This window comes from Callospermophilus lateralis, chromosome 14 (genome assembly GCF_048772815.1).
Source record: "Callospermophilus lateralis isolate mCalLat2 chromosome 14, mCalLat2.hap1, whole genome shotgun sequence".
NCBI classification, from domain to species: Eukaryota; Metazoa; Chordata; class Mammalia; order Rodentia; family Sciuridae; genus Callospermophilus; species Callospermophilus lateralis.
In genome coordinates this window covers 37,466,845-37,484,540 of record NC_135318.1, presented here as the reverse complement: position 1 = coordinate 37,484,540, position 17,696 = coordinate 37,466,845, and the positions used below count along the sequence as shown (strand labels likewise).

General features: G+C 36.8%; 1 protein-coding gene and 1 pseudogene across 1 annotated transcript in view; both read right to left on the bottom strand.

Moving 5' to 3' along the window:
- Positions 1-17,696, bottom strand: part of Msh2 (mutS homolog 2) — a 66,095-nt gene that overhangs the window by 46,378 nt on the left and 2,021 nt on the right. The window contains exons 2-6 of the mRNA XM_076832948.2: positions 11,129-11,283; positions 8,339-8,617; positions 6,135-6,281; positions 3,490-3,639; positions 2,826-2,959 (exon numbers count right to left, since the gene is read on the bottom strand). Of these exons, the coding sequence (XP_076689063.2) occupies positions 2,826-2,959; positions 3,490-3,639; positions 6,135-6,281; positions 8,339-8,617; positions 11,129-11,283 (865 nt within the window). The remainder of the gene's footprint in view (positions 1-2,825; positions 2,960-3,489; positions 3,640-6,134; positions 6,282-8,338; positions 8,618-11,128; positions 11,284-17,696) is intronic.
- LOC143380473 (peptidyl-prolyl cis-trans isomerase FKBP1A-like) lies at positions 1,525-1,849 on the bottom strand (annotated as a pseudogene).

Here is a 17,696-nt window from a genome sequence, read left to right as displayed (position 1 = left end):
GGATGGTAATTAACAAAAAATGGGCAGATTGGGGGTGCTAGTTATGTTTTTTCTTGACCTGGCTTGTTACACAGATATGTTCACTTTGTGAAAATTCAATATATACACTTAGGATTTGTGCTCTTATGTATATTATACTTCATTTAAAAGTTTTTAAATGTCTATCTAAATAAAGACTAAACTGTACTAAACTGTATCCAAGCACTAGTCATATTAGAGTAGCATATTCATCTTTTTTTTTCCTTCAGAAAAGCCAGCATAAAGTACTTTTATTGCAATAGCAAAATTTGAAACTCATACATGATGTGGGGAAGCCAGGACAAAGCAACAATTTCTCTCACCAAATCATTTTACTGGACAGCAAAGGGTAAGAGGCTGAGGGACAAAAAGACAGGAAACCTGGAGATTGGCAGAGAGCCAAGTATCAAAAGAGAGGGGATGCTGAAGATGCAGTGGCCAGCAGCGTTTTCTGAGAACACTCGAGGATGTGTCACAAAGGCTGGGCTTCCATTGGGTGTTGAAGCCTATAAATAATACCTTCAATTTAAACTTTCAATTAAAGTTCTTAAAATTTACAAAGTGAAACTTGAATAACTTCGATATTACAAAAGTTCTAAAAATCCACTAGAAAAACCACAAGATGGAGGAAAGAAAGAAGCAGGGGGGACCTAAAAAACCCAAAACCAGGGGCTGGGGTTGTGGCTCAGCGGTAGAGTGCTTGCCTAGTGCGTGCCAGGCCCTGGGTTTGACCCTCAGCACTGTATAAAAATAAATAAATAAAACAAAGATACTGTGTCCAACTTCAACTAAAAAAAAAAATCTAAAACCAAAACCAGCCAGGTCACAAAGGTGTCTTCAGAGGTCCCTAGCCCAGGGACAGATACCTGTAGTGTCCAAAATCACAGTGAAAGTGATCTGCTTTCAAAAGGAAGATGGGTTCAGGGGAGGGTGGCAGGGCTGGCGAGCTAAAGGCTCTCCCCTCCCCACTGCAGTTTTGGGTAGGGCTTTTAATTTTACCCAAGGACACTTCTCACACTGGAGAATAGCTCAGCCCTTCACAGCGTCTCAAATCTACTATGGCTTTGCAGCGCAGCAGCAAGAATGTTTTGTATATAATAGATAAAAATTTCATGCCCCAAAATAAAATATTCTTGCAAACCTCATCCCCCCTAACTCCAATTCCTATTCTAAAGTTAACCCATTCACTTGTGCTGTCAATACCTGTTGAGGTACTTAAATGGAAACCTAGATCCAAAAGACTGAATCTTCACCCCAAAATAAAAACAAAACGACTAACTTGAAGTTTATGGCATATAGTTTAGGTAAACACACATACAAGGATAAAGGAGAAGAGGAGATGGAGGTGTCAGAAGCAAAGCTGAGTGACAGAACATATTCAGTCAGGGTAGATGTTTATTCAAAGTGTAGTAGGATGCCAAGGAAAGTTCTGCAAGGATTCACCTGCATGACCGGATGCCTCCAAGGCAGATCCAAGAACAGGGAGCTGAAAGAAGAGCCACTCTGTCACTCCAGTTTTAGAAGCTCAACTTCGAAGACCAGAGTGGCATGTGGTGGGATGATGCCCGGGTGCCCAGTGGCACGGTAAGCATAGTCTGGGGAGATGGTTAGTTTGGCTCTCTGACCCACACTCATGTGGGACACCCCTTCTTCCCAGTCTCGGGTCACCTCCTGCTTGCCTAGCATAAACTTAAAGGGCTTGTTTCAGTCCCGGGAAGAATCAAATTCTTTCCATCTTCAAGCATCCCAGTGTAGTGCACCACGCAGGTCTGGCCACGCTTTGGGAAGGTGCACCCGACTCAGGGGAGGTAGTCTCCACCTGCATTCCCATGGCAGCAGTGACTGAAGGCTGTTCCACAGCTCTGCAGACACCCCTCGTCTCTTTCTTTTAATCTTTTATTTATTATTATTTTTTTAAATGTTGGTGTTGAGATTCGAACCCAGTACCTCACACATGCTAGGCAAGCGCTCTACCACTGAGCTACAACTCCAGCCCCATGGAATCATCTTTTTATTTATTCATTTTCAAAGACTTCTTCCCACCCTCAACCCCAGTGCTAGGGATCAAACTCTAGGCCAAATGCTAGGTATTGTACCACTGAACTTATATCCCTAGCTTCAAAGATTTTTTCAAATATATGTTTAGGTCACCTTCAATCCTTTCTAGAATAAAGAAGAGTAAATGCTTCCCATGTATCAGACCCTATTGAAAATTCATAGGTCAAATATATTCTACTATGGTGTATAACTAAAAAGAATAAGCCCTAACTAAAAAGAATAAGCCCGGCATGGGGGCTCATGCCTGTAATCCCATTGGCTCTGGAGGCTGAGGCAAGAGGATTGTGAATTCAAAGCTAGCCTCAGTAATAGCAAGGCACTAAGCAACTCAGTGAGACCCTGTTTCTAAAATACGAAATAGGGCTGGGATGTGAGTTCACTCTCTGGTACTCCACCCCCCATAATAAAAATTTTTAAAAAAAATTTTTTTTTAAAAAGTCTTCTATACACATCCTATGAAGTACACATTGAGTAACCTGCCTAAAATTCAGTTTGAACCAAACTGGCTCTTATGCTTAAAAAAAAAAAACAAAACAAAAAACTAATAAATTTTTATGTTTTTAGAGTTTAAAAAACCTTATTTAAGGAAATAAGTTCTTTAATTAATCTAAATGATTAATATTCTATTGATAAATAGCTTTCTGTGCAGTTAAATGATAAAATACAAGTGCAAAATTACACATGAGAAGTGGCTTCATATGAAATAACTGCAATTTCTTGAAGGTGACACAAGTGCACACCAGTTATACCTTTCTTCTATTCTCTTCTTATCCATGAGAGGCTGCTTAATCCACTGGTTAACCAGTCTTTGTCCTTGAGGAGTTTTGCATTTATTCAGCAATGCAGCCAGAGACTGAGAGCCAGTAGTATCTTCAACAGAACCCTTATGAACAAAAAATAAAATAATGCCACACTCCATTAATGAAAAATAAACTATGCCATGAAAAATAATTCAACAATTTTGGAGAAAGAACATATAATACTCTTCAAATATAAAATGAGAAATTTCAACAAAAATTTCTTCTACTGAGATCAACTTTCAACCTGTTTTTGTGTATTTTCAGCTATACATTTTCCTTCAAACTAAAATCACTTATAATTACTGCAATTTTAGACATAAAAACATCTCAAAATGTAATGTTAAAGAACTTCCGTTAATATACAAAATGACTCATAATGCTAGAACAAATATCTACATATAGCTAGGAAGTAGAAAAATAAATTAGAGCAATTCAAAATTACTTATATATTCTAAGTATAATAGGGCTGGGGATGTGGCTCAAGTGGTAGCACACTCGCCTGTCTAAGTATAATAATATTACAAAACATTCACATTCCTTAATAAGATTTTTCAGTATTTACAAAAGGAAAACATTTTATAGCTATTCAATAATCTTAACACACACGTTTTACCTGGAAAAGGTTAAGAGCTCTCACTGCTGCAATATCCAGTTTCATGTACTGGCTGAAGTCAAAAGTAGTCAGTTCAAACTGTCCAAAATTTGAATCATCTGATAAGAGTTCTAAAAACTTAATTATTGCAGACAATGATGAAACTGCAACCTAAAATTAAGAATTAAAAATGAAAGATTCCTTTACAAGTAGAACCAATTCTAGAGAGTAAAAAAAAGAAAAAAACAAATGAAGAATGAAAATAAACTCTGAATATTATCATTTTCCTTGGTGTTCTTCCCCCATATGAACCAAGAAAATCAAAGTTTAAATATGGGGCTGGGGTTGTGGCTCAGCAGTAAAGCACTTGCCTAGCACATTTGAGGCCCTGGGTTCCAGCCTCAGCACCAAATAAATAAATAAATAAATAAGGGTGTTGTGTTTAACTACAACTAAAAAATAAAATATTAAAAAAAGTTTAAATACATCTCTTAAGATTAGAAAGCAATTTTTAGAAATTGAAAATTACTTGAAATACCAGCATTATTTAAAATAGCTAAGGGCTGGGGATGTAGCTCAGTGGTAGAGCACTTGCCTAAAATGCATGAGCCAGAGTACCATAAATAATAAAACAGTGAAAAATGGAAATTACTCAAATGCTCATCAACACTAAAATGGATAAATGCTGGCAAGTTTCCAGTATGAAGTACAAAACAATAAAACTGAACATAAGCCAGGCACGGTGGCACACCCTCTGATTCTCAGCAAAAAGCAAGGCACTAAGCAACTCAGTGAGACCCTGTCTCTAAAAAAAAAAAAATTTTTTTTTTAATGCAAAATAGGGCTGGGGATGTGGCTCAGTTGTCAAGTACCCTTGAGTTCATTCCCCAGTAACCACCACCCCCATCCCCCAAAAATCGCTGAACACAATCCATTGCACTCAACAAACTTAATACTGACTGGAAAAAAAATAGACTTGAAAGAAAGTCATGATTCCCTTTATATAGACTACAAAAATAGGCAAAACTGCCAGCATGGGCTCTCTCCCTCTGGAGATAGCCAGCACTCAAGAAGGTGTATTCCTTGTTTTGCCCCAAAGGCGTCTCTCTTGAGATTTCCCCATTCTTCTTGAATATGTATCTACTTTCCTAAATAAACTTCTCTATGCCTTTGGAGGGTAAGGAGAAACTGTTAGGTGTGGTGTCACATGCCTATAATCCCAGTGACTTGGGAGACTGTGAGGTAGGATGATCAAAAGTTCACAGCCAGCCTCAGCAACTTAGTGAGACCCTGTCTCAATGAAAATAAAAAGGTATGTGGTTGTGGCTCAGCAGTTAAGCACTCCTAGGTTTAAAAAAAAAAAAGCAAAACTAATCTATTCCATTAAGGATCAGAACCAGAGTTATCCCTGGTAGGGAAAGGAAGCATAAGAAGAGCTTCTAGGGTTCCACTATTATTCTGTTTCATGTATAGGTATGCTCAGTTTTAAGAAAATTCAGTTATATACTTATGGTATAAGTACTTTCCTATATGGATATTCATTTATTTTAAAAATATTTTATAGTTATCAATGGACCTTTATTTACTTATACGCAGTGCTGAGAATAGAACCCAGTGCCTCACACATGTTAGGCAAGTGCTCTGCCACTGAGTCACAACCCCAACCCCCCCATATGTATATTTAAACAAAGTAAGTTTAAATTATTTATATATATATCCTTTTGCCTAAGTTATCACTATAACAGAAAGCAAAAAGTTGAATACATCAAACTGATATCAAGTGACAACTTAAACTTATTAAAATATATTTGGGGGGTTAGGGATGTAGCTCAGTAGTAGAATGTGTATTTAGCATGTGTGATGGCATGGGTTAAATCCCCCCTTAGCACCACTAAAAAAAAAAAAAGAAAGTAAAACATACTTAACACTTAACTTATACTTAACAGTTACTTATATTTAACAGCTTCATTGTTAATGTACCCATTTTTCCTACTTAATAACATTTATCTATCTCTATTTGCTAAAGTCCATAACTAACGCATGGGCTGTTACAAGGAATCCACAAATATCCAGTCAAGACTTTCCAATATTTTACCTTAAAAATACATCTCTAAAGCCATGCACACCTCTAAGATTTGACCAGCAACAGAAACTCCAACTGAAAGTTACACTGTAGCATCTTCAATTTCACCAATGAACATATACAACTCAAGCCAATTTTTTAGTTCAATTGCTTAAATGTAGCATTTATTATCCAATTATTATGTACTGCACAAACTTCCAGTTTTATTACCTACTAATCTCCATAAACTAATTTAACAGATAATGAAACTGCTCTCTCAGAAAGGTGAAGTAATTTACTGAAGACACCAAGAGCTGGTAAATAATAAAGTTGAGATGGGAAATATTACCCCCTTTGCCCTCAAGTCATAGTGATCAATCTCTCTCATGTGAAACTACTAAAATCCTTCCATACCCCAGGGATATGCGTCATTTAAATATAATTATATTTAGGGTTATGTTTAAATTTTTCCAGTCATTTCCTTGGAAATTAGCTTAAATATCAATGATATACAGTTTAGGTTTTGATATAAGTGCACAGAGTTAACCTTCTAAAAAGTGACTATTATAATTTAAGAATAAATTCACATTTATAATCAACATACCTGATTCTCCATTTCTGGCAAGACAGCACTGTTCATCTGTTCTCCCTTTTTGCCTTTCAACAACCGATTCAGATCCTGATAAATGTCTTTTGTGGAAAAGTCAGCTCTTTTTCTTTCTGTGATCAGAATTCCTCCTCTCTGAATAACCTATTTTATAAGAAATACTATAAAATACTATGATAAAAGAAAAGCTGTTAACACTGACAAATATAAAGTGACAACCATTTAATAGATATTAATCCATATTAATTTAGGGGGTAGAGTACTGGGGCAAACCTGGCACCCTGCTCATGCTAGGCAAGCACAATACAGCTGAGCTAGATTCCCAGCCCCATATTAACTTTTACACACGTGATAGCCATTGGCATTATTACTTAATAATACATTTTTTAAATATATAAAGTTTAATGGAAATTTGAAGTAATGTGGCTATAACACTTTCAAAATTACAGACCCAAAGTACAAACTTAACAGATATAATTACTCATGGAAAACTGCATTAGATATTATCTGTGCTAAAAATGTTTAATATAGATTTGCTATACCGTAGAAGTTCTTATGGTATTTGAGGCCTACAAACTAAAAAAAATTCTTTAAGGGAAACATCCTTTTAAAAATATCTAAACCGGCCAGGCAATGTAGCGCAAGTCTATAATACCAGTGGTTTTGGAGCTGAGGCAGGAGGATCACGAATTCAAACCTAGCTTAAGCAACTTAGCAAGACCCTGTCTTAAAATAAAATATTAAAAAGGGCTGGAGGGGGGCTGGGGTTGCAGCTCAGTGGTAGAGTGCTCGCCTAGCACGCACAAGGCACTGGGTTCGATCCTCAACCCCACGTAAGTGTAAAATAAAGATATTGTGTCCACCTAAAACTTAATAGATCTTCTTAAAAAACCAACCAACCAATAAACAGATAAATGAATAAAAAGGGCTGGAGATGTGGCTGAGTGGTTAAGTGCCCCTGGGTTCAATCCCAGGTATATTAAAAAAAAAAAAAAAAAAAAGAATTGGGGGTATAGCTAAATGGTAGAGCACCCCTAGTTTCAATCTCCAGTATCATAAAAATTAAATAAAATTAATTAATTAAAATAAAATAAAAATATCTAAATGGCTAGGCACAGTGGCACACACCTACAATCTCAGCTACTGGGGAGGCTGGGACAGGAGGATCACAAGTTCAAGGTAAGCATCAGTAAATCAACAACTTAAGGAGAACCTGTCTGAAAACACAGTATGCATGTATGTGCACATATATGTGTACATAAATAAAGAGCTTAGGATGTAGTTTAGTGAAAAAAGCCACTGGGTTCAATTCCCAGTACTGAAAAAACCTAAACAATTATGTCTATGTAAATGGAACAATCAAAATTTGGTTAAAATAAAAAGAATCAGTAAAATAAGAGACTAAAAGTCCTACATGAAATATCAAAATGTAATACTAGGTCTGAGGGTGTAACTCATGTTTAGCTCTTGTTTAACAAGTTCCAGGGAATGGATTAGAATCCCAGCTCTACTAAAAGCAAAAAAATCCTAAAGAACTACATGCTATTTATTTAATATATCATGCAATAATAGTTACTGTAATGGTTACTTTTTCAGAATGAAGGAAGGCAGAAAGGACATGAAAAAGGGAAATCTGAGAAAAGATGTTAGGTAGAACAAGTCTTACAAGAGCTTATTCTGGGTGCTGGAAATAGAACCCAGAGCCTCATGCTAGACAAGCACTAACCACGGAGCTACATCCCCATCCCCCGGCAGCCTTTTTTTTTTTTTTTTACTGTGCCTTGAGATTGTGATCCTCCTGTCTCAGCTTCCAAATCACTGGGATAACAGGCATACTCCATGGTACCTAGCTTGATATCCTTTTCTTAAACTTTGTCATTTTTTTTCTTTTCTAAAAATTTCCATTTTGGCCTGATATCTTCTTAAAGATAACTAAATTTTTTTCAAAGATAAACATCAAGGCCAAACAGGGTGGCACATGCCTATAATCCCAGCAACTCAGGAGGCTAGGATTATAGGTTCAATACCAACCTCAACAACTTAATGAGGTCCCTAAGGACTAACAAGATCCTGTCTCAAACCATTAAAGAAAAAAAAAGGAGACTTTTAAATTATGTTTTTTGAAAAATAAAACAGCAGATCGTGAACTAAAGAACATTTCCTAGACTTAGATTCCCTGTCGCTAAGACCCAATTCCTTACCTGCCTCAGTTTCCCCATATCTCCAGCAGTCTCTCCTCCTGGTAAAATACATTCCTTTGGTCCAATCTGAATCAGGAGAGCCTCCAGATTGGAAAACTGATCATTATCAGGGAATTCACACAGTCCTAGCTTCCTCTGTATGGTATCAACATACCCAACTCCAACCTGTCTTTGACCATCAACTGTGGACATTTTAACACCCACAACACCAATGGAAGCTGACATATCATTGTTACCAAACAGAATGTCTTCAAACTGAGAAAGATTGCCAGGAGAAGCCTATGCAAAAATAAAGAAAAATTTTAAGAAACTGTTCAATACTTTTAAAATCTTACTTGCAAACAAGAATTGTCCAACCTTAATTAATTTTATTAATTTTTTTAAATTGCTCATCACCACATATTCAAATTATCGTTACACTTTTTATAAAGTAACATTCCCCCCGCCTTTTCAGCTGTTTTCACAACACCTGGGCACATTTAAAAATAATTCTTTCAAAAGTGATTTTCAATTTTAAGTGTGGCCACTGGATTTATATACACACAGTTGTAAAGGTACTCAAACCAGTAACCTTTTAATTCTGCTTAAATTTCTACACTCTGCCAAACTACCCATTAGTTACATATACTTATATTTTCGCACAATAGTTATATAATATATAAGAGCAGTATAACCAGCTTAAGTATTGACCTTGGAAAGTCACCTCACTAAATCAGTTTATCTTTCTGTAAAAGGCATAGATTTTCCTAGATCAATGATTTCCAAATAAGGATCCTTGGGCTGGGGATGTGGCTCAAGCGGTGGCACGCTCGCCTGGCATGCGTGCGGCCCAGGTTCAATCCTCAGCACCACATACAAACAAAGATGTTGTGTCTGCCAAGAATTAAAAAATAAATATTAAAAAATTCTCTTTCTCTCTCTAAAAAAAAAAAAAAATCAAGGCTTTAAAAAAAAAAAAAAAACAAATAAGGATCCTTGATTTATTTTCAATATTTCAAAAAGGTTAAAAATATCTCCTTAAGACTGTACTAGCTAACTAATGGTCTGATTTAATTGCCAGTGGAAGCTTCTACATATCTAAACCTAGGTTGCTGTTAATTTTTTGAGCACTGTCATGGTGCCTTAAATGGAAAATTCCATACCATAAAACTGTTTACACAAAAAATTATTTAAGGGCTGGAGATGTGGCTCAAGCGGTAGAGCATTTGCCTGGCATGCGAGCGGCGCTGGGTTCAATCCTCAGCACCACATACAAATAAAATAAAGATGTTTTGTCCACCGAAAACTAAACAATAAATATTAAAAAATTCTCTCTCTCTTTAAAAAAAAATACTTTAAAAAAAATTATTTAAAATTCTGTATAAAATTACCTTCAGACTCTGTGTAAAAAGTATACACATATGAAAGACAAACGAATTGTGTTTAGAGTTAGGTCTTATTCCAAAAATATATTATATGAAAACATTTCAAAATCTAAAACATTTCACATCTTAAACATTCAGATAAGGGATACTCAATATGTATCACACATGCGATAATCAAAGTTCTTCAAATAAACACAGTAACAGCCAAATTTAAGCAATCAGTAGCCACAAATGCAACTTAGTGAGACCCTGTCTCAAAATAAAAAATAAAAAGGGCTAGGGATATAGTTCAGTGGTAAAGGGCCCTTGGGTTCAATCCCCAATACCTCAAAACTTAAAAATAAAAAAAAATAAAAATTCCTAGCAAAGTCTACAATGTGGGGGGTAAAAATGGGAGCTCATATCCCACTTGAATCAAAGTGTGAAATATGATATATCAAGAACTATGTAATGTTTTGAACAACCTACAATAAAAATTAATTTAAAATAAATAAATAAATAAATAAATTAACTAATCCTCATTAAAAAAAAAAAAGTCTACAATGTGGGATACTAAGTTTTTCCATATGGAATGAAGATTGAACTACACTATATTTGAAGCAGCTTCATCAAAATACTGAATATTATATGACAAAATGTGTGTGGGGGGGGGGCTCACAGAAATTTAAAACCATAAAATATCTTTAAAAAACTTGTAATTTTACCACTTATGAGGTACAGATATAGGAGAAGTTTGAAGGACTTGCCATACATTAAACATTAGGGACAGAGGAAATGAAATCTGCTATAATCCAGAGCACTGTCCCTCTTACTACACATTCATTCCTTTCAAGAATAAACCTCACCTTCCCCACATTTTAACCATTAATTTATTCCAGTATTTGAGAAAACACTTTATATAAGTATTGTGTGTGCACAAATACATGGCCTTTCAGATAAGTAAGGAAGATAAGTTGCACTAATTTCCTTGAAGGCATTAGAAGCACGGTGACAGTGCTCAAATACGATCAACATTCAAAATTTCCAGGTTTATATAAATATACATTCTAACAGAGTAAATACAAAGATACAAATGTGTAACAAGTGTACATAAGTGAGACAATGCAAATTATTTGCTATTCTTTAATTACAGTAAAATAAAATCCTTGTTTAATGCTGGAATTCAACTTTATATACAGGATATTATCAATAGTTTTAAGGAACTATGACAAGGTTCAGAGTATTCAAAAACATCTTATAATGGAGAGCTACTAAATTTCCAAACACATGAACTGAAACCTTTTAACAACCACAAGCTAAATTATATGAAAGTTTCTCAAAGCATTTTATCATCACAACCTGGCTAAGGTATTAAACATCTAGTTAAACACTTTACAATTTTTTCTACCCTTAAAAAAAAGAGTTTATTAAAAAGGAAGATAATTACCTTAAATGCCAAATACCAATCATTCTCCTTGGATGCCTTATTTCCAGCTCTGTTTTTATAAACTTCAACTCTATACTGACGAACAAGTAGAAGATCTTTTACAAAAGATTCAAAATTCATTTTACTAAGCACAACACTCTGCAGAGTCTTTGCTCCTAAAAAACAAACAAAAAGACTTAATTCCCCTGGTCCTGTGGAGTCTACAAATTAAAATTCTGGAAGAAATATAAAGACAAAAGAATCAGTACGTGCATATAGCCAACTTTTTGTTGTTGTGGTTTTATTTTGGTATGGGGGGACTGAACCCAGGAGAGCGTCCCTGGCCCTTTTTTGAAACAGGAACAGTGACAAGAGGCTGAGGCAGGATGGTCAGGAGTTCAAAGCTAGCCTTGGCAAGACCCTGTCTCAAAATAAAACATAAAAATGTCTAGGGATAAGGCTCAGTGGTGAAGGGCTCCTGGGTTCAAACCCAAGTATTATAACAAAAACAAAAACACCAAAAGCTGGCTGGGCATGGTGGCCCACAACTGAAATCCCAGATACTTCAGAGGTTGAGACAAACAGATTCCAAGTTCAGTACTAGTCTATTTCTCAAAATTAAAAAATTTTAATTTTAAAAAGAGCTGGGAATGTAGCTCACTGATAGGGCACTTGTCTAGCATGTGCAAAACCACCCCCATCACCCCCAAAAGTCATTATTCATTCACATAGCTCAAAATTCAAAGGTTCAAAGGAGTGCTGCAAAGTCTTTCTTTCACCATTGTCCCCTACACATCCAGGTCACCAATCATATTTATTACCTGCTCCACACAGCACTGGAGCTACCCCAAGCATCCATGATCCGCCAACCTCAACCCCCCAGGAAGCTGGGATTGCAGGTGAGCAGCCACAGAAATGGGGCAGACCGGAACGCAAGTTCAAACTCAATGGTTAACCAATAGTATCAGTACTTTTCTAAACCCTGATTAGCAAAAATTTGGACTAATAGCAGTGTCCCAAGTGCTAATATAAACCCCCAGATTAGCACACTCAAGCATCAACCCCTATCAGATCCCTATTGCCCAGTTAGAGTTCTGTTTCTATTTACACTTGCATAAATCCTACTTTTACACTCACTCATCCTTGCCTGAGGATTTCATTCTTCCAATTCGTGAGATAAGAACCCAGAAAGAAGAAATTGGCAGTGAGCTACTGAGGTCTGCTGAAACACTGGAAGTCACAGTCTGCCATTAAGAGCTGCAACATGTCACTTAATGGTAATAGAGAAGAAACAGACTTTTTTTTTTTTTTAAATATTTATTTTTTAGTTCTCGGCGGACACAACATCTTTGTTTGTATGTGGTGCTGAGGATCGAACCCGGCCGCACGCATGCCAGGTGAGTGCGCTACCGCGTGAGCCACATCCCCAGCCCAAGAAGAAACAGACTTTCTGAGCTGCAGAGGCTTGCAGCTTAGGCAGACCCACCAGTCAGCTTAGAAGTGGAGAAACTCCAGTTTCACAACCACAAAAAAATTTAAAATGACACTCTTCACAATATCAAGTTATTTGTTTAGTCCAAAATGTTAATAGTTCCACAGTGGAGACGCGGTCTTACATGAAAAATAAGTGTTTCAGCTAGGTTTGATTGGCAGATATCAATTTCTTTGTAAAATAAATAAAACCACCCACACTGTCAAGTAGAATACTAAATTTTCTCCAGACATAATATCCCATGCCTATAATCCTTGCCTTGGAAGGCTGAGGCAGGAGGATCACAAATTCCAAGCCACCATGGGCAACTTAGTGAAACCATGTCTCAAAATAAAAAATAAAAATGGCTAGGATTGCAGCTCAGTGGTAGAGAGACCCTGGTTCAATGCTAAGGAGGGATGTTCCAGTTTTTATCAAATACAGATAGCATGAATTATTAGAGTATACACTTGCTGCTGGGTCTGGTGGCTCACACCTCTAATCCTAGTGACTTGGGAGGCTGAGGCAGAAGGATCACAAGTTCCAAGGCCACCTGTCTCAACATAAAAAGGGCTGGGGATGTGGCTCAGTGGTAAGCTTCCCTGGGTTCAATTTCTGTAGCCCCACCATCACCATCAAAAATGAAAAGATAATGGCAGGGCTGGGGATAATATACAAATAACAAATATAAATAAATAAATGGCAGCAGAGCATAGTGGCACATGCCTGTAATCCCAGAGGCTCGGGAGGCTGAAAAAGGAGGACTGCAGGTTCAAAAATCAGCCTTAGAATCTAGTAAAGCTGTATGCAATCCACAGAGACTGGCAGGGAATAGAGTGGTTGAGTTTCCTTGAGTTCAATCTCTAGTGAGAGGGAGAAAGAATGAGGACCCGAAAAAAAAAGAAAAAGAAAGAAAGAAAAGGAAAGGAAAAGATTTATACTCAAAATCTGGGACACAGCTTAGGCCCCAATCAGGTAATTAATTTTACATACCAGACAGAAATCCCTACTGCCAACAGACATCCTAAAATTCACTCAAATCTCAAATCTCTAGTTTGGTCCCTTAAAACATTTCTTATAATCTAATCCAAACTGTAATATCTACAGACCAGGCAGATAACAAATGAGCAATAGAGATCCAAGATAACAGATCTGATAGGTGACAAATAGCTTCAACAAAGACCTAAGTAACATGGGACCTGTAACAAAAAGGTGATAAAGGAAGACTCTGGACTCTTTAGGTCAGAGGAAACAGCTAGCTATTCAGTACCATCTTACTGCTGAACTACAGGAATATTTCTGTCCAAAGTTTCCAATTTGGCGGATTTTTATTTTTGTTTTGCAGTGCTGGGCCCTGGGCCTTAAGCACACTAGGCAAGCACTCTACCACTTAACCACACCCCAGCCCCAGATTTTTCAAAAGAATCTCACAATATGAATTTTTTTCATGAAATCTCCCAATTTAAAAAATACAGTCAACTAATTCAAATTCTTATCAAAGCTTCTTATCAAAGCACTTTTTAGACCTCAGTTTTCATCTCAGTAAGTTCAACAAACCCACATTTTCTTGGAATTGAACAGATCTGCTGTTTCTGTAGTTTGCATTTAGAAAGCAAGTTGCATGAAAATTACAAATACCTTTTCTAGATTATCATTCAGCAAAACCAGTACTCAAATTCTCAGAGGCCTATCTAGCTGCAGCAGATTTAAATATCCTAACCAGCATTCACTATGCATCAGAACTTCAGCGTACAATGGCAGGCCCCATTTAAATTATTTCCCACTTTTGCATAGCACAGAAGGTAACAAATCATTTGGGTTTGCCCAAGCCTTACCCAACTTCACTAATGAAAAGTCCTGTTTCAGGAACCCATCAGTCCCAGGCAAACCAGACTCACTGACTGTTCCATTAATCCAGCTACTCTAGAATTGAGGCAGGAAGATCTTGAGTTACAGGCCAGCCTGGGCAACAAAAGAAAAATGCATTAAAAAAATAAGGAGGAATGACAGGTCTAAGATTTGTCAAAACTGGAAGTACAGTCTCAACCAGGAAATCATTCTACTCTAAAAGGCTCCTCAAAAACTGGGATGTATAGAAATCACTGAGGTTGTTATCCTTAAATGAAAATTCCAATTTGGCAAGTCTGGAGTGGGGCCTCATATTCCAAAACTCTAACAGTTAAACACCCAAGTGATACCAATGCTCTGGTTTGTATACGATACTGAATAAGATTTCTCAAAAGAGTATTGGATTTTAGTTTTGGGCAGATGAGGAGGCCAGAAACAAACAGAAAATTGTTTTCCATGGAATAGGAACTAAGAATAAACAGCAGAAAAGTTTAGGAAAAAAAAGGAACAATTGTTATGAGTCAAAGGAGGGAGAACAGAGACAGAACAAAGTAGTATGAAGACAGAAAATTGGGGCAGAAAATTTAGATGCATTTTGGGTTGCAGAAATAATATGGGAAGTCAATCTCCTGGTAGGACAGATATGGATGGATTTTAAGTATTCGGTGCAATAATTTAAAGAACTATTTCCTTCAGTTCATTATCTTAAACTGTATACAACACATTGTTTTGTGGTACTGGGGACTGAACTAAGGGGGTACTTTAAAACTGAATTATGGGGCTGGGGATGTGGCTCAAGCGGTAGCGCGCTCGCCTAGCATGCGCAGGGCGCTGGGTTCGATCCTCAGCACCACATAAAAATAAAATAAAGATGTTGTGTCCACCGAAAACTGAAAAATAAATATTAAAAAATTCTCTCTCTCTAAAACAAAACCTTTAAAAAAAAAACTGAATTATATCTCTGGCCCTTTTGTATATTGAGACTGAGTTGTCCAGGATGGTCTTGAATTTGAGATCTTCCCGAGTAGCTGGGATTACAGGGACTACAAACAGGTGTCTCAAGACATTTTAACATACATATGCATAGTGAAATTATTATTATAGTCAAGCAAACTAACACAACCATTAATTCACAGTTACCTTTTGTGGGGAAAGCACCTAAAATCTACTCTCTTGGTAAATCTGCAAGATACAACATTAACTATAGTCCTCTAGGATCACTAGAGATAGCAAATTAGATCTCTAGTTGTTAATTCTGTATAACTACAACTCTGTACCCTCTGACTCCCCATTTCCTTTCCGCTCCTGGTAATCATCATTCCACTGTTTCTATGTAGTTGACTGTTTTGAGAGTCCATATGTAAATGAGATCATGCAGTATTTTTTTTTCTGTGCCTGGCTTATTTCACTTAGCATAATGTACTCAAGTTTCATACATGTCAAAAAATTCAGGGTCTTCTTTTTCTTTTTTTGGTACTGGGGATTGAACTCAGGGGCACTTGATCACCGAGCCACACCCCCAGCCCTATTTTTGTATTTTATTTAGAGACAGGGTCTGAGTTGCTTAGCACACCTGCTAAATTGCTGAGGCTGGCTTTAAACTCTGATCCTCCTGCCTCTGCCCCATACAAGCCAATGGGATTACAGGTGTGCACCACCGCACCTAGCTAGGGTCTTCATTTTTAAGCCTGAATAATATTCCAACCTTACATTTTACTTCGGACAATTTACCGGCTTTGGGAAACAATGGTACATTTTGGGCTGGACTTCCTGCCTTTTTCAATTACTTTTGTCAACTTCTAGTAATAAAGTTCCAAATCTTTTTATAATTCTTATTATACTGCCCAAATAAAGACTAGAACAATATTTAAATATGCCTGCAGAATTAAGTCTGTAATGTAAGAAAGAGAACCTTGAGAATAACACACATTTCTTTGCTGACCTCTTTGGAAAGTTAAATTCACCTCCAGCCACATTCTCAACATGATTAAGATGAAGGGACCATCTAGGTTAGTCTAAGAAAACATCCCTGCAAAACACTGTTTTTTGTTTGGTTGGTTTTTGGCAGCACTTGGGACTGAACTGAGGGCCTTAGGCATACCAGGCAAGCACTCTTGCCACCAAGCTATATCCCAGCAAAAAAAAATAAAACACATTTTAATCTTCAAGGGCAACAAAATAAAAGCATTATATTAAAAAAAAAATCTATGCTTCAAAATAAGATTTCTGAATGTTCATACTACATTTTCTTCCCAATAAACAGATGTAATACTTAGCACCCATAATTCCTTTCATAATGTAAATCAGAAAAACCACGCCTGTAATCCCAGGCACTTGGGAGGCTGAGGCAGGAGGATTCCAAGTTCAAGGCCAGCCTCAGCAATTTAGTAAGACCTTGTCTCAAAATAAAATATAAAAAGGGCTAGAAATTTGGCTCAGTGGAAAAGTGCCCCGAGCTCAATCCCCAGTAAAGAGAAGGGAAAAAAAAAAAAAAATAAGGGCTGGGGATGTGGCTCAAGCCGTAGCTCGATCGCCTGGCATGCGTGCGGCCCGGGTTCAATCCTCAGCACCACATACAGACAAAGATGTTGTGTCCGCCAAATACTAAAGAATAAATATTAAAAAATTCTCTCTCTCTCTTTCCCTCTTTCTCACTCTCTCTCACTCTTTCTAAAAAAATAAAAAATAAAAAAAAATAAAAATAAAAAGTCAAGTATTAGAATAGGTATTTAGAAAAATCAGTGATCCAAATTATACGAGTATAGAACTTTTCACATCAGCTAGGCGTGGTACAGCATGCCTGTAATGCCAGCAACTTGAGAGGCTGAAGCAGGAAGATTGCAAATTCAAAGCCAGCCTCGGCAACTTTGTGAGGTCTTAAGCAACTTTGTGAGACCCTGAATCTAAATAAAATAGAAAAAAGGGCTGGGAATATGGCTCAGTGTTCTAGTGCCCCAGAGTTCAATCCCCAGTACCAATAAATAAATAGATAGACAGATAAATGGAAATTAAAAATAAAAAAGGCCAGGGTCGTGACTCTATAAGTAAGCACCCCTTAGGTTCAATCCCCTGTTCTAAAAAAGAGAGAGACTTTTTACATCAAATGCTAAAAACTAGTCTAACTGGAACATAAAATAGCTACTTTAAAATTAGAAAGCAATTTAGACCATCATTAATTAATTATGAAGCAACCCATAAACTATTCCTGGGTGGTCTTTTAACTCCTTGTATGCTTCTACACTTGCCCCCTTCTGACCCATCCTCCAAACT